Here is a 22,307-nt window from a genome sequence, read left to right as displayed (position 1 = left end):
TGTTTGGCTGTCCACTAAGGACCTTCCACTGCGGGTGGAGAACCGCAAGCTTGCTCCTCGCTACATTGGCCCCTTCAAGGTGGTGCGCAGGGTGAACCCTGTCTCCTACCGGCTCCAGTTGCCCCGGACTCTGAGGATCAACCCCACTTTCCATGTTTCCCTGTTACGGCCCGTACTGACGTCTACGTATGCCCCTGCCCCTCGGAACCCCCCACCCCCCCGCATCTTCCAGGGGCAGACTGTGTTCACTGTGAATCGCCTGCTTGACTCCCGCCGGGTCCGCGGCGGGTTGCAATATCTGGTGGACTGGGAGGGCTATGGTCCTGAGGAGCGCTGCTGGGTTCCTGCTCGGGATGTCCTTGATAAAGAACTATGTCGGGACTTCCATTCGGCCCATCCGGATCGCCCTGGGAACGTCAGGAGACGCTCCTAGAGGGGGGGGTCCTGTTAGGACTAGGACTGTTTTGGCCTCTAGAGGCCGCTGTTATTTCCTTTTCATGTCGTGTTTATTTTGGCCTCTAGAGGCCGCCACTATTCCTGTGTTTTGTGTTTGTGTTAATTGCCTAATTATCTTCACCTGTGTCCTTAATTAGTTTGTCTATTTATACCCCTGAGTTCAGTCCTCTTGTCACGGAGTCTTTGTGCTGTTATGTTTATCTCCAGTTTCCTTTGTACTGTGTTTTTTGATCTTCTTAGCTTTTGAATTTTTGCACTTTGCTTTTCTTTTGGATTATACTCTTTGGTTTTTTTTTTGTCTTTTGTTTTGCCCTGTATATAGTGTATATAGTTTAAATAAACCTTTTGATTCTTTTTCTACTTCCGCCTCACGCCTCTGCATTTGAGTCATCCCCCTGGTGGCCTAGTGGGGGTTTGCTGGATTATCACACCAACGAACCAGGTTCGAATCCCAGCAAAACCCTAACAATTCCAAGCTCCATTTTCACTTGATTAATTTCCAGTACAAATTAGCTTTGTTATACAACCCAAAATTGACGTATTAAGATCAGGAAACTGATATTCTGAATATATATATATATATATATATATCTGCAGTTAAAAAAAAGTGCATTATATTCACCCTCTTCAACAGGCTGAATCAATTTTAATTAAGCCTGGTGAATGTCAGCTTGAGATTAAATCAATTCAACTTATTTGAATTTACACCAATTTGAGACTACACTGGTTTTTCACACAAATGACACATAAGGATACAGTACATACTGTAGCCAGCTGTGTGTATGGGTGTGTGTGCAGCTTGCCCAGTCCTCAATCCCATCCTAACTGTAATCATGTTTTTACAGTAACATTTTTTTTAAACTTGGGTTAATTTAAAGATTTAAAGTTAAAACTTTCAAATAAAAGAAATAAAAAAAATCCTAAAATCTTGAAAATCTCCTCCCTCTGCCACAGGGTGATCTCTTTTTGGCAAATCTAGTCACATTGTCTTATTATTATTATTATTATTATTATTAAATTTGAACCTCATGAGGGAGGCTCAGTAAAATTCAAACAACGTTGTCCAAGTCCCATCTTATTCTAAGATCTAATTGGATTATTCATGAAAAATGACTGCCAATGAAGAGTGAAGTCATTATGTGGATGATAATATTTAGAAACATAATTGATGCCCCATCCATTATTCATTAATCAAATAAACTGCTATTTTCCCAATATAAGTAGAGTGGTGCTTGAAATTTGTGAACCCTTTAGAATATTCTATATTTCTGCATAAATATGACCTAAAACATCATCAGATTTTCACACAAGTCCTAAAAGTAGATAAAGAGAACCTAGTTAAACAAATGAGACAAAAATATCATTGGTCATTTATTTATTGAGGAAAATGATCCAATATTACATATCTGTGAGTGGCAAAAGTATATGAACCTTTGCTTTCAGTATCTGGTGTGACCCCCTTGTACAGCAATAACTGCAACTAAACATTTCTGGTAACTGTTGATCAGTCCTGCACACCGGCTTGGAGGAATTTTAGCCCATTCCTCTGCACAGAACAGCTTCAACTCTGGGATGTTGGTGGGTTTCCTCACATGAACTGCTCGCTTCAGGTCCTTCCACAACATTTCTATTGGATTAAGGTCAGGACTTTGACTTGGCCATTCCAAAACATTAACTTTATTCTTCTTTAACCATTCTTTGGTAGAACGACTTGTGTGCTTAGGGTCGTTGTCTTGTTGCATGACCCACCTTCTCTTGAGATTCAGTTCATGGACAGATGTCCTGACATTTTCCTTTAGAATTCGCTGGTATAATTCAGAATTCATTGTTCCATCAACGATGGCAAGCTGTCCTGGCCCAGATGCAGCAAAACAGGCCCAAACCATGATACTACCACCATCTTGTTTCACAGATGGGATTAGGTTCTTATGCTGGAATGCAGGGTTTTCTTTTCTCCAAACATAACACTTCTCATTTAAACCAAAAAGTTCTATTTTGGTTTCATCCATCCACAAAACATTTTTCCAATAGCCTTCTGGCTTGTCCACGTGATTTTTAGCAAACTGCAAACGAGCAGCAATGTTCTTTTTGGAGAGCAGTGGCTTTCTCCTTGCAACCCTGCCATGCACACCATTGCTGTTCAGTGTTCTCCTGATGGTGGACTCATGAACATTAACATTAGCCAATGTGAGAGAGGCCTTCAGTTGCTTAGAAGTTCACCTGGGGTCCTTTGTGACCTCGCCCACTGTTACACACCTTGCTCTTGGAGTGATCTTTGTTGGTCGACCACTCCTGGGGAGGGTACAGTGGTCTTGAATTTCCTCCATTTGTACACAATCTGTCTGACTGTGGATTGGTGGAGTCCAAACTCTTTAGAGATGGTTTTGTAACCTTTTCCAGCCTGATGAGCATCAACAACACTTTTTCTGAGGTCCTCAGAAATCTCCTTTGTTCGTGCCATGATACACTTCCACAAACATGTGTTGTGAAGACCAGACTTTGATAGATCCCTGTTCTTTAAATAAAACAGGGTGCCCACTCACACCTGATTCTCATCCCATTGATTGAAAACACCTGACTCTAATTTCACCTTCAAATTAACTGCTAATCCTAGAGGTTCATATACTTTTGTCACTCACAGATATGTAATATTGGATCATTTTCCTCAATAAATAAATGACCAAGTATAATATTTTTGTCTCATTTGTTTAACTAGGTTCTCTTTATCTACTTTTAAGACTTGTGTGAAAATCTGATGATGCTTTAGGTCAGGGGTCACCAAACTACATCCCGCGGGCCAGATCTGGCCTGCCACCTCCCTTTGACCGGCCCCCCAGCCCCTCTGCCCCCCATCACTTGAACCGGCCCTATGAGGCAATCCCCAAAAGTGGTCATGGCCTATTTTTTTTAAATTGCTTTTTGGCAAATAATAACATGTCTGCATCTTGTATTTTGTTGATTTTATCAATTAAAATTGATATTTAGTTATAAAATGAACTATTCATATTTTCCGAATTTTTGTCATATGCTCGCGATCAAGCAGTGACAGGCAGCACATGAGCAGAGAACTGTCAGTGTTCAGGACAGCAAAATGGCTAGCGGTAAGCGAAAAGCTGACAGAGAGTGCAGAGTTTTTAAAGAACAGTGGACCACTGATTATTTTTTTGTTCAGTGTAAGGACCGTGCAGTTTATCTTGTATGTAAAGAAAGTGTGCCGGTTTTCAAAGAATATAATCTGCGTTGTCACTATGAAACCTGCCACAAAGAGTATGCTAGTTTGCAAGGGCAAACAAGAGAAGACAGGATTCGGAGGATGAAATGCGGACTGGCTGCACAACAGAATGTATTCCTTCACCAAACCCAGATCAACCAGGCTGCTGTCCGAGCTGGCTATAAGGTAGCTCACCTACTAGCTACCCATGGAAAGCCGTTTACTGATGGGGTCTTTGTTAAAGTATGCATGCTTGCTGTGGCCGAGGAGGTGTGTCCCGACAAGAAGGATGCGCTCAACGCGGTGAGTCTCTCCGCACCTACTATGACCAGGTGAACCGAAGATTTGGGGGACAACGTGTATGACCAGCTGAATGAAAAAGCGTCAGAATTCGAGTTTTTTACTTTGGCCATGGATGAGAGCAATGACGTGCAGGACACAGCACAACTGCTGTGATCTATTGATCTATTGCTCATATTATTATAATTTCACTGTTTTTTAAAATGTATTTATTTTATAGGCCTATTTATTTGACCTTTATTAAGTGCTGCATACAATTATTATTTATATTATTAATAATATCAACAGGCCTACCTACAATTTATAATTTTCCACTCACCTTTGCCAGTGTCAATCACCTCAAAAAGGCAGATGTTTCTTACCTTGACAGCTTTGATATTATTTTTATTAGAAAATAAATAAATGGAATATCAGTGGTATTTCAAATTAAAACAAAGTGTGAAGACTTGATTATTACTTTTGCAAACCACTAGTAAAGATAAACAAATATGTGCCAGGAATCAAGTGTTGATATAGTAGTATGGATATCGTAGTGGGGATGGCCGTGCCAGGCTAGTAATCTCTACTACACAATGAGGCCTGCTGGTGGTCATATTTGTCTGGGTCATACAATTCTATGTGATATAGCTGACCCGACCCCGGCCCCCATCACAGTCAGGAACGACAATGTGGCCCCCAGAGAAAAAAGTTTGGTGACCCCTGCTTTAGGTCATATTTATGCAGAAATATAGAAAATTCTAAAGGATTCACAAACTTTCAAGCACCAATGTAGTGTATTAAGTAATATAGATTATTGATTTTTTAAATTATTTTTACTGTTTTCACTCTTGGGGGCAATTACATTTTAATTGCCCACTTACTATTCAGCTTTGTAGTGATTTTAGGGATTGGTACAGAAGGTACACATATTTAAAAAGATTGCAAATAGATGGGTGGTTTCTGGTGGGCCGGTTGTGGTGGGCCAGTCTGGGACAAAATGTCAAGGCTGATTTTTGGTCCCAGACCAACCCTGGCTATATCATTGGTTTCTGAAAGAGTAGAACAGAAGTTGTTCCATCCATTATCCATAAACTCTTATCCTGTGTGGAGTCATGGGCAAGCTGAAGCCTATCCCAGCTGACTATGGGTGAGAGGTGGGGTACACCCTGGACAAGTCACCAGATCATCACAGGGCTGACACATAGAGACAAACAACCATTCACACTCACATTCACACCTACGGTCAATTTAGAGCCACCAATAAATTATTTTTAGGATATTATTTTGATGAGTGAAACACCTTTACTGGAATTATTGGATTTATTTCTGTATTGATTACTGTGTATTGAAGAACTAACACTAACTCACTATGGTTTTTACCTTGAACCTTAAACAAGAGTGTAGGGTATCCTATTTCTTTCTCTTTTTTTTGTAATTCCAAAAGCTGCTCAGAATGACCTGCTATGTGTCCTAATACTTCAAGGCTGTTGAATTCTTGAATCTTATTAGTAAGACAGTGTTGATAAATGTTCTATATCATGGTTCTGACAATAATGTTGGCTGTAAAGAAACTCATAAGTTTATATTATTGCATTATCATAGGTTTATTAGTGGCAGCACTGGAAATGTAAGCCACTATTACTTGGTCATAAATTTAATCAGACTTCATACCATTACAGATCAAAATGTCCAAAATGTTACTGATTTCTTTTGACAGGCACATGTTGAATGTGTCATGGGATCACACAGACTTCTCATTCAACAGTGATGGATACCTCATCAACCCTTCCATGATTATCATCACACTGGACCGGGACAGGCAATGGGATAAGGTGAGGCTCACAATATTAAATATATAAATACAGCATTACACAAATAATCAATCAATCAATCAATCAATCAATCAATCAATCAATCCATCCATCCATCCATCCATCCCAGGAAAGTTCATGGATTGTTTTTCCCCACAGATAACACTGGAGCATTTTAATCAAAAACACAAAATTATGAACTACATGCGAACTGTAAGAGTAGCAAATGAGTGTTCAGGCAGCTTATCCTTTAAACCATGATTATGTTTCATTACACCAGAGCACACTGAGTTGGGACAAAACATCAAGCATTATATTATTCATTTAACAAATCAAAAGAGCAACACATGATAAAATAGCCTACATATGTTACAATTTCAGCATCAACCACACACGTTTTCCTCCAGACGCTTTAGACAGACTGGTACATTTCATGCCATGAACTCTGTATAGTTGTTTTATAGGTCTGTACATGTAGCTGTGTGATTTACAATATGACACCTGAATCAGTCAGCACTCAGGTCAGACCTGTTTCTGATTGGGTTGTTTGTTTGAGTGGGAAGTTTGCACAAATCTGACAACATCTATAAATTTTCATGGCCACTGTAGAGTGGCAACTGTACTCTAGTAGTGGCTGGATTGCCTTGATTAAGTTATTTTAACATATTGTTATGGAGTGGCTTTTATATACAATGTGTCCAACAATTATTGGCACCCCTTGTAAAGATTAGTAAAAAGGGTTAGAAAAAAATCCACCGTTTGGTGAAGGAGCTTCATCTCCACTGAAAAAAAGAGAAAAATCAAACCTTTAATTTGGAATAAATTCATTCAGAAAAACAAAAACAAATCCCTCATCAATAAATAATTATTTTCAACAAAAACACATGCCGGGCGGCACGGTGGTGTAGTGGTTAGCGCTGTCGCCTCACAGCAAGAAGGTCCTGGGTTCGAGCCCCGGGGCCGGCGAGGGCCTTTCTGTGTGGAGTTTGCATGTTCTCCCCGTGTCTGCGTGGGTTTCCTCCGGGTGCTCCGGTTTCCCCCACAGTCCAAAGACATGCAGGTTAGGTTAACTGGTGACTCTAAATTGACCGTAGGTGTGAGTGTGAATGGTTGTCTGTGTCTGTGTCAGCCCTGTGATGACCTGGCGACTTGTCCAGGGTGTACCCCGCCTTTCGCCCGTAGTCAGCTGGGATAGGCTCCAGCTTGCCTGCGACCCTGTAGAAGGATAAAGCGGCTAGAGATAATGAGATGAGATGAGAAAAACACATGTCACTATTATTGGCACACCTGCATTTAATACTTTGTACAACCTCATTCATTCATTTCATTAAGCCCTTTGCTCCTCTTGGGTGCATAGGCCATTGACAAACAACCTCCATTTCACTCTGTTGGTGGCTTTCTGTTCAAGCTCTCCCCAGTTCAACCCTCTCTCAGACATTTCTGCCTCTATGCTTCTTCTCCAGCTGTTCCTGGGGCGACCTCATTTCCTTTTCCCTTGGGGGTTCCACTTCAGGGCTTGACGGGTGATGTCTGTGGCAGGTTTTCTGAGGGTGTGACCAATCCAACTCCATTTTCTTCTCTGTATTTGTACATCTATGGGGTCTTGATTTGTTCTTTTCCATAGATCCACGTTGCTCACTTTGTCTTTCCACCAGATATTTAGTATCCTTCTGAGGCAGGAGTTGATGAATGTTTGTAGCCTGTGTGTTGTGTATTTTGTTGTTCTCCATGCTTCAGACCCATACAGCATCACCTGTTTCACATTGGAGTTGAAGATGCGTATCTTAGTGTTTGTGGAGATGTTCTTTGAGCTCCAGATGTTTCTGAGCATGTTGAATACCACTCTTGCTTTGTTAATTCTGCTTCTCGTGTCCACATCCGTCCCTCCTGTGGTGTCTACAACACTGCCTAGATAGGTAAAGGATTCTACCTCTGCTAGGGCAGTGTTGTTCAAGGTCACAGGATTGTTGGTCTTGGAGTGGATCTTGATCACTTGTGTTTTTGTTGTATTGGGAGTAAGGCCAAGTTTTGATGAAGCTTGTGCAAGTCTGTCTGTCTTCTCTTGCATTTGTGTGTATGTGTGTGAGAGTAGAACTATATCGTCTGCATAATCCAGATCATCCAGTTGCTCCCACAATGTCCACTGGATTCCATTTCGCTTTCCCTCTGTTGTTTTTCTCATGACCCAATCGATGGCGAAGAGGAAGAGGAATGGTGACCATTGAATGGCTCACCATTCCTCTTCCTCTTGTACAACCTCACTTTGCCAGTAAATCAGCACCTATAACATTTTATAAGGTTGGAGATACAGAGCAGGGCATCTGAGACCATTCCTCTTTACACAATCTCTCCAGATCATTCAGAGTCCTCAACCCCCTCTTCAGCTCACCCCACAGATTTTCAATGGGGTTCAGGTTCAGGGGACTGAGATGGCCATGGCACAAGCTTGAATTTGTGGTCAATGAACCATTTTTGTGTTGATTTGGACATATGCTTCAGATGATTGCCCTGCTGGAAGATCCAATGACGACCCAGTTTGAGTTTCCTGGAAGAAGCAGCCAGATTTTGATTTAAAATGTTCCGGTAGTTCATAGAGTCTGTGATGCCATGTACACTAAGAAGGTTTCCAGGGCCTTTGGAGGAAAATCAGCCCCAAAACATCACAGAACTTCCACCATATGTTACAGTTGGGATTGGGTTCTTTTCATTATAGCCATCCTCCTTTTTACGTCAAACCCAGCTTGAGTGTTTATTGCCAAAAAGCTCAATTTTTTTACACCAAACCAGAGAACACGGTTCCAGTTAAAGTTATAGCAACTTTTCACAAACTTCAGGCACTCATGTTTGTGGTTAACTGACAGAAAAGGCTTTTTTCTGGCAGACCTTCCAAATAATCTGTTGGCATGGAGGTGGAGTCTGATGGTAGTTTTGGAGACTTGGAAACCCTAAGATTTTACTTTTTCTTGTAATTCACCAACAGTGATTTTTTTTTTTTTTGCTTCTCTTACCCTCCTCCTTACAGTATGTGGGGGCAAAATTAACTTGGTTCCAGGCAAGATTGTAACAGTTCCAGTTGGTGTCCATATTTTTATTACTTTTTATTATTGCACTAACAGTAGAAATAGGCATTTTCGCGTGACTATATATATATATATATATATATATATATATATATATATATATATATATATATATATATATATATATATATATAACAATTCCATGACTTATGAAGGTCAACACACTTTTCCCTCATTTGGTTTGTGTTCTCTCATCTTTCCCATGCTGATGGATGACTAAGGGAATTTGGCCTCTGTGTCACCTTATATTTGTACCCCAGTTAATCAGGAAGTCTTGCATTACAGTTTGAAAGTTCCTACACACTCCAATCAACTCAAAAATGTACAATTTAAATGGGAGACATTTTTCAATTACATTGTGTCCACTATCATTTTCAGTGATGCCAATAATATTGGCACATGTGTTTTTGTTGCAAATAATTATTTCTTGATGAGGGATTTGTTTTTCTCTGAATAAATATTTCATTTGGATTTTTCTCATTTTTTCAGTGTGAGATGAAGGTAGTTCACCAAAATATGGATTTTTTTCTACCCCCCCCCCCCCCCCATTTTTACAAGGGGTGCCAATAATTGTGGAGGGCATTGTAAATAAATAAATATGCTATATTATGCCTATTTTGCAAAGGTAAAACAGGTTAGAAATGAAAATGAGGCATATTTGCACACACTGAGCACTTTATTAATACTGGGAACACTATACTAATACTAAGCAAGTCCTCCCATTGCTCTCAAAACAGCCTCAGTTCTTCGTGGCATAGATTCCATAAGATGTTGGAAACATTCCTTTGAGATGCAAGATGTGACTGCATCACGCAGTTCCTGCAGATTTTTCAGGTGCACTTTCATGTTGCAAATCTCCTGTTTTACCACATCTGGACTCAGATCACTGGATTCAGATCTGGTGACTGAGAAGGTGACATTGAAGAACACTGAATGAAGGGACTGAACATTGCCGTGAAGGCTGTGGTATTCACATGATGACCGATTGGAATTAACAGGCTCAAACTGTACCAGTAATATATTCCTCACACCATTAGACAACCTCCACCAGCCTGGACTGTTGACCCAAGGCAGGTTGGGTCAATGGATTCATGCTGTTGGTGCCAAATTCTGACCATCTGTGTTCCTCAGCAGAAATCATGATTCCTCAAACCAGGCTACATTTTTCCAGTCTTCAGCTGTCCAGTTTTGATGAGTCTGTGCCCACTGAAGCTTCAGCTTTCTGTTCTTGGCTGACATTAGTGGAACCCAATATGGTCTTCTACTGATGTAGCCCATCCACCTCAAGGTTTGACATGTGGTGCATTCTGAGATGCTTTTCTGCTCACCACAACTGGACAGAGTAATTTTCTGAGTTACTGTAGCCTTTCTATCAGTTTAAACCAGTCTGGCCTTTCTCTGCTGACATCTCTTATCAACAAGGTGTTTCCGTCTGCAGAACTACCATTATACCACTATTCTGTGTAAACTTAAAGAGACTGTTGTGTGTGAAAATCCCAGGAGATCAGCAGTTAGAGAAATCAAAGAAGTCAAAATCACTGAGATCATATTTTCCCCCGTTCTGATGGTTGATGAAGCTGCTGGCCCAAATGTCCATGATTTTTTGTATTCCACTGCTGCCATACATTTGGCTGATTAGATAATTGCATGAGGGCGGCACGGTGGTGTAGTGGTTAGCGCTGTCGCCTCACAGCAAGAAGGTCCGGGTTCGAGCCCCGTGGCCGGCGAGGGCCTTTCTGTGCGGAGTTTGCATGTTCTCCCCGTGTCCGCGTGGGTTTCCTCCGGGTGCTCCGGTTTCCCCCACAGTCCAAAGACATGCAGGTTAGGTTAACTGGTGACTCTAAATTGACCGTAGGTGTGAATGTGAGTGTAAATGGTTGTCTGTGTCTAAGTGTCAGCCCTGCGATGACCTGGCGACTTGTCCAGGGTGTACCCCGCCTTTCACCCGTAGTCAGCTGGGATAGGCTCCAGCTTGCCTGCGTTCCCTGTAGAAGGATAAAGCGGCTAGAGATAATGAGATGAGATGAGATAATTGCATGAATGCGTAGGTGTACAAGTGTTCCTAATTAAAGTGCTCAGTGAGTGTGAATATATAAGAGTATATTAGGTATATGTTTATAGTTCTCACAGTTTGAGCTGTATTTCATCACAAAACAATATTGAGCTTGTACTTCATGCTAAAATTCTTGATTGTGATTTGCAAGCCTCTCATGTGCTTATACTATTTGTTGGAAATGTGTTTACAGTCATAAAGTGGACTGGCCTGTTGCAGAAGATCCAGTAATCTTTTTAAAGGCTTTCAACTGAGATATTCTGAAACGTCTATTGAATGATAATAGATGACTCAAGCTCTGACGAAACTTTATCACATTTCGCATGCTGGTAAAATGTTAAGCAGAAAAGGTTTCTGACATTACACATCATTTCTCTTACAGATGCATTACCAAAAGCAAATACTGATGAGCTATAATAAATGTATGATGAACTAATATATTCAGAATGTATTATTTTGGGTCTAAGCCACATTTTTCACCAGGGTTTCTGTTTGCTGTCACTTTGTCAAGAATAACTGGCATGTAGGCTCCATTTCCTGTCATCTATGAAAAGTGATGCATAGAGTTTCAGCAAAAATATCCAGCACACCTGTTTTCAAATGATTTGCACTATGAAGTTGGAACTAGAATTAACCCTATAGAAGAATGAATAGTTATTCAAGACCAATAATCACATGAGGATTTTTTTTTATACATTAATAAGAGGCTAAAATTCATTCTAGTTTACATACGAAAAAAATTCCTGAAGAAATTTTTGTCGCATGAAAAGCAATAACTTCTGGAAAAATGGACTAAGTTGAAGCAGGAGATCTAATCCATTTTTTACTTTTTCAGTTTTCATTTCCACTGTGTCCCTTGGGGCAGAGTCCATTCTCTTAACTCGTTCTCTCTTTCATTCACTTGAGAGATGCTGAGTCCTTGATATTGCTCACTCAGATCCATCTCTAAGCTGTGCTGCAGACTGATAATTCACTATACACTCATGTTGTGCTGCAGAGGTCATAAATTAGGTGGGTAAATCACCAGATAGCTCTTTTGAAGAGCTCTTTGGCTGACAGCTGACAATGACTCGCTCTTCATATTGGCGTTCATGTTGTCTTCCAGAAAGAACTTTTTTTTCACAAAGACAGAAGAAGTAACCTCAGGCATATGGGATAATATTAAACATAAAGTGAGAGACGGACAGATAAGGATAAGGCACCAGAAGCTGAACCTGGGTTAAGCCTCATATCCTGCATTGTGATTTAAAACTAACAGAAAACTTTTAGAAAAGTGCTTTCTCTCTGCTTTGCCTTTGAAAATTACTGCCAGGTGGACAGAGTTTTTTTATGAGCTCGATAACACTGCAAAAAACTTTATCTTATTTGTTATCTGATATATGTACTGTATCCCTTAAGCAAAATCAATTTGACACAACAAACACAAAAGACACACGAATAGCTTGCAAATCCCCTGACTCTGTGTTTTCCCCAAATCTTTACTATGGACTACAGATAAGCCGAAACTGTGTCAGTCAAAGACTGGGATCATTTTGTCATAGGAATCCTGAGCAGCTTAATTCTGCTAGCAGTCTGATCACTAACAAGCCACAGAGCACAAATCTGTTTTATCCGAGCGCCTTTGGATAAGTTTAAGACTCCTGAGCACTCATTTCTACACAAGCATTAATTTTAACACTGAAGTTATCTAAACACAGCTAGTCGTTAACAAGAATCGCAAAGGAACTTATTTCCTGTGTCCACAGGTGCTTAGCAACTTATTACAGTGTTATAAAACCTTAAAAAGCTCTTATTTTCTTGTGTTCATTCATAAACGATATTATAAACAGAAAACAAAATGTAAGAATCCAATTAATTCAAATATCTGTCCTCAATTTGTCATAAGAAGCGCTATTAGTTTCTGCCTAATTACTTTTATCCTCTGGGTTTTTCTTGCATGTTTTTCCTGGCTAGTGGCTTGCATATTAATGAAGACATTACGACAAATCAATGTATGCTATTATATTCTTGAACAAGCACAGGAAAATATAATGAATACAATCATAGAAAAACAATGGTTTAATTAGCCTCAAAATTAATAATAATTAGCAAAAACATTGTCCAAATATGTTCCATAATTTATTTTCCCACCATGAAGTCTCTGTCTTGTTTCAGTGCCCTGATTATGTAAGAATGTTATTTTAGAAGAAAACAATAAAAAGAGCATTTAAAAAATGAAAGATGAGGATAAGGATGTACTGCAAAGACATTCCTTTAATTTTCTTTGTCAAAGGGAATTAACTGTCCCTGAAGGCTCAATTGAAAGCGCTGCAAACCAAACTGCTGAAGAGCAAACACTGTATAATTGAAGCGGAAGAAGATAAAGATATGGGTCTTCTGTGGTAGCATACTATATGAAAAAACAAACAAACAAACAAACAAACAAACAAACAAACAAACAAATAAATATTTGATTATCTTTTAAATGAGGGATTATATTTTGGAAAAATTTGAACCATCTAGGAATTTTGCATGTATGGAATTATGCACCACAATTATGCACCACATAATTCCATTTATTTTTTTCGTGTTCTGGTTTCCATCAAATCCTGCGCTCTGATTGGCTGGCGAGCGGGTCCGTATTTTACAGTATGGACCCCGATTATGGACCCCGGTCACGGACCTCTGGCGACTCGCTCATTCACGACAACAGCAAACATAGTAGCAATTTTTGTCAACATTTATTTTCGCATTTCTCAGGAGAATAGCATTCATTTTACAGCATGGATAGCGATAACGACAGCCTTCACAGCGAAAGCGAGTTTTAATACCCTGAGGAAGAAGAAATAAAAGAAAACACTTCAGGAGAAAGCTAAAAACCTGTAAATGCTGCCAACACCGAGCAAAAACATGGCTGAATCCTGAATGACTCCTATTTGAATAAATAGGGGACTACATAGGCAGCAAAATGTAGTTTTTTTCCTGCCATGGAAGTGCACTTATATACCGAGGAGGAAGCCATTTGCATTACAGCCATGAATGAGGATTCAAAATGGTGGCTCACCTCGGTTTTCCCTCTCGGGCGCTCTCGTTTTCTGTTAGAATTTGGTAAAGAAAAAAAAAAATTATTTACCAGCTTAAGTTTGGTCCGTATGGTGAAATACCGTGACCTCGGCCTTGAATACTGACCTCGGCCCAGAGGGCCTCGGTCAGTACTTTCAAGACCTCGGTCACGGTATTTCATGATATGGACCTCCCAGCTGGTAAATAACATACAGTGCCGTTACCTGTTTTCGTGGTATACCTGTTTTCGTGGAATTTCCGTTTCATGGATTTTTCTCACGCATGCGCGTTCAGTCAACCAACATTGGGGGTCATTTTGACAACTGTGGTCTGGCAGACATCATTTTTGGAAAAATGTTCTGCATTGTGTCAAGTCAGGTATTGAAATACAATGGTATTTAATATAATTTTGCCTATAGCTTCAATTTGTTATAACTTTTCACAAAAAAGATGTGATTCTATTAATATTTGATAACTTAGAACAGAGTGTCTCGAATGTCATCTGCTTCCATTGAGAAAGTCCATAACAACAAAAGCACATGGTCCACAGGAAGTGCTCATGCATTTTTTTTCTTTCTACGGATGCCCAGAATGGACATGTCCATTATATCAGTTTTATCACTTTAACACCATTTGTTGTCAACATCCTTCTTTCATGTTGAATTTTTATTTTCAAAGAAGCCCTAACCCTTATCTACTTATCGTTGCAAGACTGTCCTGCCTTGAAAAGACACAAGTACAGATCCTACTCTCCTACTGCACTGACCAATGCATTCTGTGATGTGAAGGATAATAGAGTGTCAGTTTGCAAAGCAGCCCACAAGCACAATGTCCCTGAACAAATGACATGCAGTCATTCAGTGTCAACCTGTAAAGGCACTTGCCAGACAATATCCAGTTGTATTTTCATGTGACTTGCATGTGATTTTATTTTCTGAATAAACAGTTTTCTTTGTTCATTTGTTCGTGATTGTTTCTTCTGTTCCTAAAACATGTTCAACAGTGACATGGCCCGCCAGATACACCGTAGATGACTGAACTTTAAAGAATGACATGAATCCACGAAAACTGGTGGCGACATGCCCACGTGATCCCACAATTTACATATTTAGAAAATGGCTGCCCCCAGCTGCAGATATTTTCCAAGTGTTTTTGTTGTTTTATACGCAAGTTGAGAACTAATTGGTGTTTCGCTTGGTGCATGATTATCAACATCTCTATGCTTCTTTTAACTGTTGCATTTATCTGAACCCTTATATCCACGAAAACCAGTAATGCGCCAATATATATATATATATATATATATGTTCCATATGTTACTTCATAGTTTTGATGTCTTCAGTATTGTTCTACAATGTAGAAAATACAAAATACAGAAAAACCTATGAACAAGTGTTGCCAGGCAAAACAAACCTCGACCGGCAGCACTTATTTTATACCTATATGTTGATAATGGCAATATTTCTCAATCATCAGCTGTCCAGTTCTAGTCCTATGAAAATTCATGACCTTGAGTTTGACATGTCAAAGTCATTCAAGGTCAAAGGTCATGGTGCGAAATGAAAGCTCATATGGGACTTCTTATATGTTGATAATGGTAAACATCTGGCTATCATGAATCATTTTAAAGTTATAGCCTTTTGAAAACCCATGACCTTCAGTTTGACCTTTCAAGGTCACTCAAGGTCAAAGGTCATGGTGCCAAATGAAAGCCCATATGGCACTTCCTATAAGTGGATAATGGTAAATATCGGTCTACCATCAACCATTTTCAAGTTACAGCCCTCTGAAAATCTGTGACCTTGAGTTTGACCTTTCAAGGTCATGGTGCCAAATGAAAGGCCATATGGGAGTTCCTATATGCTCATGAAAGTAAACATCTGTCTATCGGCAACCGTTTTTGGGTTATAATGGAAAATATGTTATTTTGACCAAAAGGTTGACCTTTCCAGTTACCTTGACCTTCACCTTGACCCGATTACCCCTAAAATTTAATCAGGTAATCTACAGACCATTGCCCACCTGCCCTGAAAATTTAAAGTATATCCGTGCAACTGTCTAAACGCTAGATTGTTAACAGGCACACAGGCACACACACACAAACAAACACACAAACCACACTGATTACAATACCTTGCCCCGCTTACTCTGTCGCAAGTGAGGTAATGAGGAAGGGTGTCCAAACTTTTGAGTGGTACTGTATAATTGTTTCAAAAGCACCACTGTAAAACATTTCAGCCTTGTTTATTTATGTCCACTTACTTTTTCTCTTTAACTCAATGAGCTCTGAAAAGTGTTTTAATTTGAACTAATCTGTGAAATTGCATTTCCAAGTTCAACCAATTTGAAATGTTTAACAGTGCATAAATATTTATAAAAGTTACTTTCAATAGGTGTCGTATGCTCTCATAAAGACTGCTTTCATCAATTTTGATGTCAAATTGAACAAAAACCTGAGTCGAGTCACAGAGTGACATTACTAGCTTGACTCTGACATGAAGATTTGTTGTATAATGTTACATAGTGGAGGGTTAAACAGTGTGTCTCCTACATTTATCAGTCTTTCTTCTCTGTTCTCCAGGTGGGAAATTATGAGTCTGGTATACTGCAGATGCGTTATCCTGTCTGGCCTCGCTATGGAACGTACTTGGAGCCAGTGTCTGATAACCGCCATCTAACTGTGGCCACCCTTGAAGAGAGGCCATTTGTGATAGTGGAGGCTGTAGACCCCATCACTGGCACCTGCCTCAGCAACACTGTGCCCTGCAGGCGCCAATCAAACAAGACGGAGGCGTAAGTAACTGTGTACTGCTCTTCTTTAAGTTCCCTAAAGGTTCTAGGGCGGCATGGTGGTGCAGTGGTTAGCACTATCACTTCACAGCAAGAAGGTTCTGGGTTTGAGCCCAGTGGCTGACGGGGGCCTTTCTTTCTGTGTGGAGTTTGCATGTTCTCCCCGTGTCTGCGTGGGTTTCCTCCGGGTGCTTCGGTTTCCCCCACAGTCCAAAGACATGTTAGGCTAATTGGTGGCTCTAAATTGACCATAGGTGTGAATGTGAGTCTGAATTGTTGAGAGGAGAAAACCTCTGTAATAATCTGGTAGAAGGCAATGGGAAATCACTACTGTAATGTTTCCTAGAGACTTTGATGGCTGAAGCTGTCAGAGCGGCCATGTCACTGTAGTGATATGCCAAAATGGATGGATGGAAAGGTTCTAGTGAACATTGTAAAGATTAGTGGATAAAATGTTATAAACCAAATGCATGCTATTCTGATGCTCAATATTCAATAGGAAAATTCTACTCCAAATATGGAGGTTGACTATCACAGGGATAATCTCATTAATGAATGAATGAATGACTTCTTGAGCAAAATGACTTCCTAACATTAGTAAAATTGAGTGCCTTCAGATTTAAGAGTGAACTGGAATGCTAATGAGCATTAATGGCCATTACAGAGAGGTCATTAGAGAGCATGCTCAATGTAACATGACAAGATTAACAGTTTCTGAGTTATACAATATTAGCACAATGAGAGGTCTGGATTTAATGTGAGATTACATGCTTTGGTACTTTTCTTGGCTCTATGATTCTAACAGAACCAGACATGCAATTCCTATTTACAGATGAACTAGAAATACTGGCTGTGTCCTGGGTTTCTTCATGATAGTAAGTGTAGAGCCTGTTTAATGACAAGGCTCTAGTTTTGTGAAGTTGAGATCATCTGGTAGAGAGATTATTAACAATGATCCCTGTGCTGTGAAGGGTTTGGGAAATGGGTAAAGTTGTATAATTTAGAAAACTGAGTTAGAACATTACAGCTTAGTAAAAAAGACAGTTTTATTTTTGTGCCTAGTGTCAGATAGCATTATACAGTGTCTTGCAAAAGTATTCATCCCCCTTGGTGTTTGTCCTGTTTTGTTGCATTACAAGCTGGAATTAAAATGGATTTTGGGGGGTTGGCACCATTTGATTTACACAACATACCTACCACTTTAAAGGTGAAAATTGTTGTTTTATTGTGACACAAACAATAATTAAGATGACCCCCCCCCCCCCCCCCAAAAAATCTGGAGTGTGCAGAAGTATTCACCCCCTTTCGTATGAAACCCCTAAATAAGAGCTGGTCCAACCAATTCACTTCATAAGTCACATCATTAGTTGATTAAGATCCACCTGTGTGCAATCAAAGTGTCATATGATCTGTCACATGATGTCTGGATAAATCAACCTGTTCTGGAAGGACCCTGATTCTGCAACACTAATAAGCAAGCAACATGAAAACCAAGGAGCCTCCAAACAGGTCAGAGACAAAGTTGTGGGGAAGTATAGATCAGGGCTGGGTTATAAAAAAATATCCCAAACTTTAATGGAGCACCATTAAATCCATTATAGCTGAATGGAAAGAATATGGCACCACTACAAACCTGACAAGAAAAGGCCACCCACCAAAATTCACAGCCTGGGCAAGGAGGGCATTAATCAGAGACACAACAAAGACACCAAAGGAAGGAGCTGCAAAGATCCACAGCAGAGATGGTAGTATCTGTCCAAAGGACCACTTTAAGCCATACACTCCACAGAGCAGGGCTTTATGGAAGAGTGGCCAGAAAAAAGTCATTGCTTAAGAAAAAACATTTGGGGTTTGCCTAACAGCATGTGGCAGACTCCCCAAAGACATGGAAGAATATTCTCTGGTCAAATGAGACTAAAACTGATCCTTTTTGGCCATTATGGGAAATGCCATGTGTGGCGCAAATCCAACATCCTAAGAAGCATTCCTACAGTGAAGCATGGTGGTGGCAGCATCATACTCTGGGGATGTTTTTCATCTGCAGGGACAGGAAAGCTGGTCAGGACTGAAGGAAAGAGGGATGGTACTAAATACAGGGCAATTCTGGAGGAAAACCTGTTTGAGTCAGCCAGAGGTTTGAGACTGGGACGAAGGTTCACGTTCCAGCAGGACAATGACCCTAAACAGACTGCTAAAGCTGCACTGGAGTGATTTAAAGGGAAACATTTAAATACCTTGGAATGGCCTAGTCAAAGCCCAGACCTCAATCCAATTGAGAATCTGTGGGATAACTTGAAGATTGCTGGACACCAAAGCAACCCATCTAACTTGAGCAAGTTGGAGCAGTTTTGCCTTGACGAATGGGCAAAAATCCCAGTGGCTAGATGTGCAAAGCTAATAGACACATACCCCAAGAGACTGGCAGCTGTAATTACAGCAAAAGGTGGCGCTAGAAAGCATTGACTTTTTTTTTTGGTGGTGGTGGGGGGGTACCTATGCACACTCCAGATTTCTGTTTTTTCATCTTAATTATTGTTTGTGTCACAATAAAAACAACAATGTTGTGTAAATCCAAGGGTGCTAACCCTCCAAACATCCATTTTAATTCCAGCTTGTAATGTGACAAAACAGGAAAAATACCAAGGGGGATGAATACTTTTGCAAGACACTGTAGTTGTCTTGAGTAGTTTTCTTGGGAACTTTGCATTAAAGATCAGTAACACCCCAACTTATGGAAGACTTTGTTTGTTTGTTTAGTTAGTTATTTCATCTCTGGCACCTGGTCAGATGTCAAGAGGTTCTCCTGGGTACAGATCAACACATTTTGGTGTGACACAGGGGGAGAATCAATCTTAGTTGAAAATTTGTCTGAGGTTGTAGGGGAATTGTAGTAATCAACAGCGGTAAGGTTATGCAAATCAGATAACATCCCGACTAGTAAACATCCTGCTTCAAAACAACACTACAATAAAATCAAATCTAAAGCCAGTGAAATCCAATTGCACGGCCATGTTTTACAGAATAAACAAGAGCCAATTCAGATGAATCTAATGAGGAGAATAGTTTATCCTTAAAGTTAAAACAGGAATGGGCTATATAATTTGAGGGGGAAAAAATGATTTTTGAAACATTTGCATTGCATCATTTCTGAATCATTAACCTTCATTATAACTGACAGTCATCACGGACATTATAGCTGAGATTGATCATTCCAGGGCTTGGGGCTTGATGCGCACTTATTCCAACGACACATTATTTAATGTTAAAGAGAAACTAGAGTTCTATTTAGTTGTATTAGTGTTATTAGTTCTATCTTTGACTCTCCTTCCCACTGCAGTAACACTGAAGCCAACTCCATAGCAGTCTTTTCAGCCTTGTGCTGTACTTATCTAGCAAAAGCAACCCAAAAAGCAATGCTAAGTGCCTCAATTTTGAGAGTCACTAGTGTGAAGTGAGTCATTACAGACATTACTACCAAGTTCTTCCTCAAATAAGTACCCCCATTTGATCCTTTAGTTATTTTCACAGCTTTGTGGTGCTTTACAGCTCTCAGATGTCTCCTGAGAGCCCACTGTACTCACAGCACTGCCTGATCAGGGTGACAATCTGCAGATTTGATTAAAGTGCAGCCAGAACAGAGAGTGGATCTCTCAGGGCTTTCTGCCAGGGACTGAAATCACTTTGTCTGTGGTCTCCTGCAGCTGGAGCCAAAAGTTTCACATTGTGTGTAAACACATTGAGATGCCTTTGGAAGTAGAGTTAAGCATCATTGCTGAACTCTGAATGCTGCCAGGTGGTGTGACTGGGGAGCAGAGTGTTTACCATGAATCATCACTGGGAGAGGCTTGTTTACAGCCAGCAATTTATTTGTTATCGTGTGTGTGTGTCTGTGTGTGTGTGTGTGTGTGTGTGTGTGTGTGTGTGTGTGTGTTTATGCCGACCTCTTTAACCCCTCTTTGTCATGGTACGGTTTATGGTTCATTAGTCTGGAGAGAAGTTACAAGGTGATTTGTCATTAGAGTGCACTGGTTTTTGTCTCCGTACAGCTCACATACTTTCCTCTGTGTCACACTTGGAAAGACTTACTCTCCCACTCTATAGATTTGCACGTGCACACACACACACACACACACACACACACACACACACACACGGGCACTATCTCATTGTCTTCTCATTATCTGTTATCTATTCTGGAAGCCAATTAACCTGCAGCACCAGGGTGAACCCTCTCCTCCAGGATCCCGATACAGAACCATACTGCTGCCACTCACCTGCAGGCAAGGTCAAGCAAATCAGATGAAATGTTAAGTAAAATAAATTAGGGAATGTGTGTATGCTGCAGAACATGCTTCACATACAGTACCAGTCAAAAGTTTGGACGCACTTTCTATGTCACTGGTTTTTAGCTCAACCGGACCGCAGGCCAAGCCGGATGAGCTTATACGATCACACATCGTCCATTATCCATCCGTCATCTGTCCACAATTTGCAAAAATTGATACTCTTCCTACAGGATTGATTGGATTTTGATCAAACTCACAGTGTTCCCCAGGTGGGTGTGCATAAAAGTTGTCAAGAGAGTGACACCACCTGTCATATTTACGATTTTATGGGCGTCTTGGCCGGTATGAGCTACAGCCTCATTGCGGCTATTTTTCTTTATTTTTTAATCAATTAAAAGACACTTAATGTCTTAAAGTAATGATGGATGTCATTTCTCTTTACTTAGTTGAGCAGTTCTTGACATAATATTGATTACTACAATTGTAGAATAGGGCTATTTACTGTATTTTTATTATTTACTTTTTACTTTTTGATCTCAAATGCATTAAGAAGGTATGATATTCCACTAATTAACTTTTGACTTGGCACGCCTGTTAATTGAAAAGCATTTCAGGTGACTACCTCATGAAGCTGGTTAAGATAATGCCAATAGTGGGGGCGTCGTGGCTCGGGTGGATGAGGCGCCGTGCTGTGGATCCGGGTTCGATTCCGGCCTGAGGTCGTTTCCCGGTCCCTCCCCATCTCTCTCTCCCGCTCATTTCCTGTCTCTGCACTGTCCTATCCAGTAGGGGTGCAAAAAGCCCAAAAAAATATCTTAAAAAAGATAATGCCAATAGTGTACAAAGTGCCATCAAGGTAAACACTAGCTACTTTGAAGAATCTAAAATATGAAACATATTTTTTAAAACTTTTTTTGTTTCCAACATAATTCCATATATGCTCCATATGTTATTTCATAGTTTTGATGTCTTCAGTTTTGTTCTACAATGTAGAAAATATAAAATACAGAAAAACCTATGAATGAATAGGGGTGTAGAAACTTTTGACTGGTACTGTATTCACCTTGAAACTTGCCACAACAAAGTTCAAATCTAACCAGCAATAATCTCTAATCCCTAACTGTAGGTATTCAAGCACTTTTGCTAGTGACTTCATTTAAGTCCTATAGATGCGTTTTTGCCATCACAGTGTCAACTGAGTGCTGCTCAATCTCACTGCTAGATCTCCTGTAATCCTGCTTTTGGGAGACACTTTACTCATCACGTCCCAGTAATCCATACACTAAACCTCTAGAGTCG

General features: G+C 40.1%; 1 protein-coding gene across 1 annotated transcript in view; it reads left to right on the top strand.

The window, feature by feature from the left end:
- grin2ca (glutamate receptor, ionotropic, N-methyl D-aspartate 2Ca) overlaps positions 1–22,307 on the top strand; it is a 77,074-nt gene that overhangs the window by 31,193 nt on the left and 23,574 nt on the right. The window contains exons 3-4 of the mRNA XM_060902602.1: positions 5,664–5,778; positions 16,514–16,725. Of these exons, the coding sequence (XP_060758585.1) occupies positions 5,664–5,778; positions 16,514–16,725 (327 nt within the window). The remainder of the gene's footprint in view (positions 1–5,663; positions 5,779–16,513; positions 16,726–22,307) is intronic.

Source organism: Neoarius graeffei, chromosome 20 (genome assembly GCF_027579695.1).
Source record: "Neoarius graeffei isolate fNeoGra1 chromosome 20, fNeoGra1.pri, whole genome shotgun sequence".
NCBI classification, from domain to species: domain Eukaryota; kingdom Metazoa; phylum Chordata; class Actinopteri; order Siluriformes; family Ariidae; genus Neoarius; species Neoarius graeffei.
Note: the sequence above shows the minus strand (reverse complement) of the source record. Positions and strands in the feature narration are given on the sequence as shown.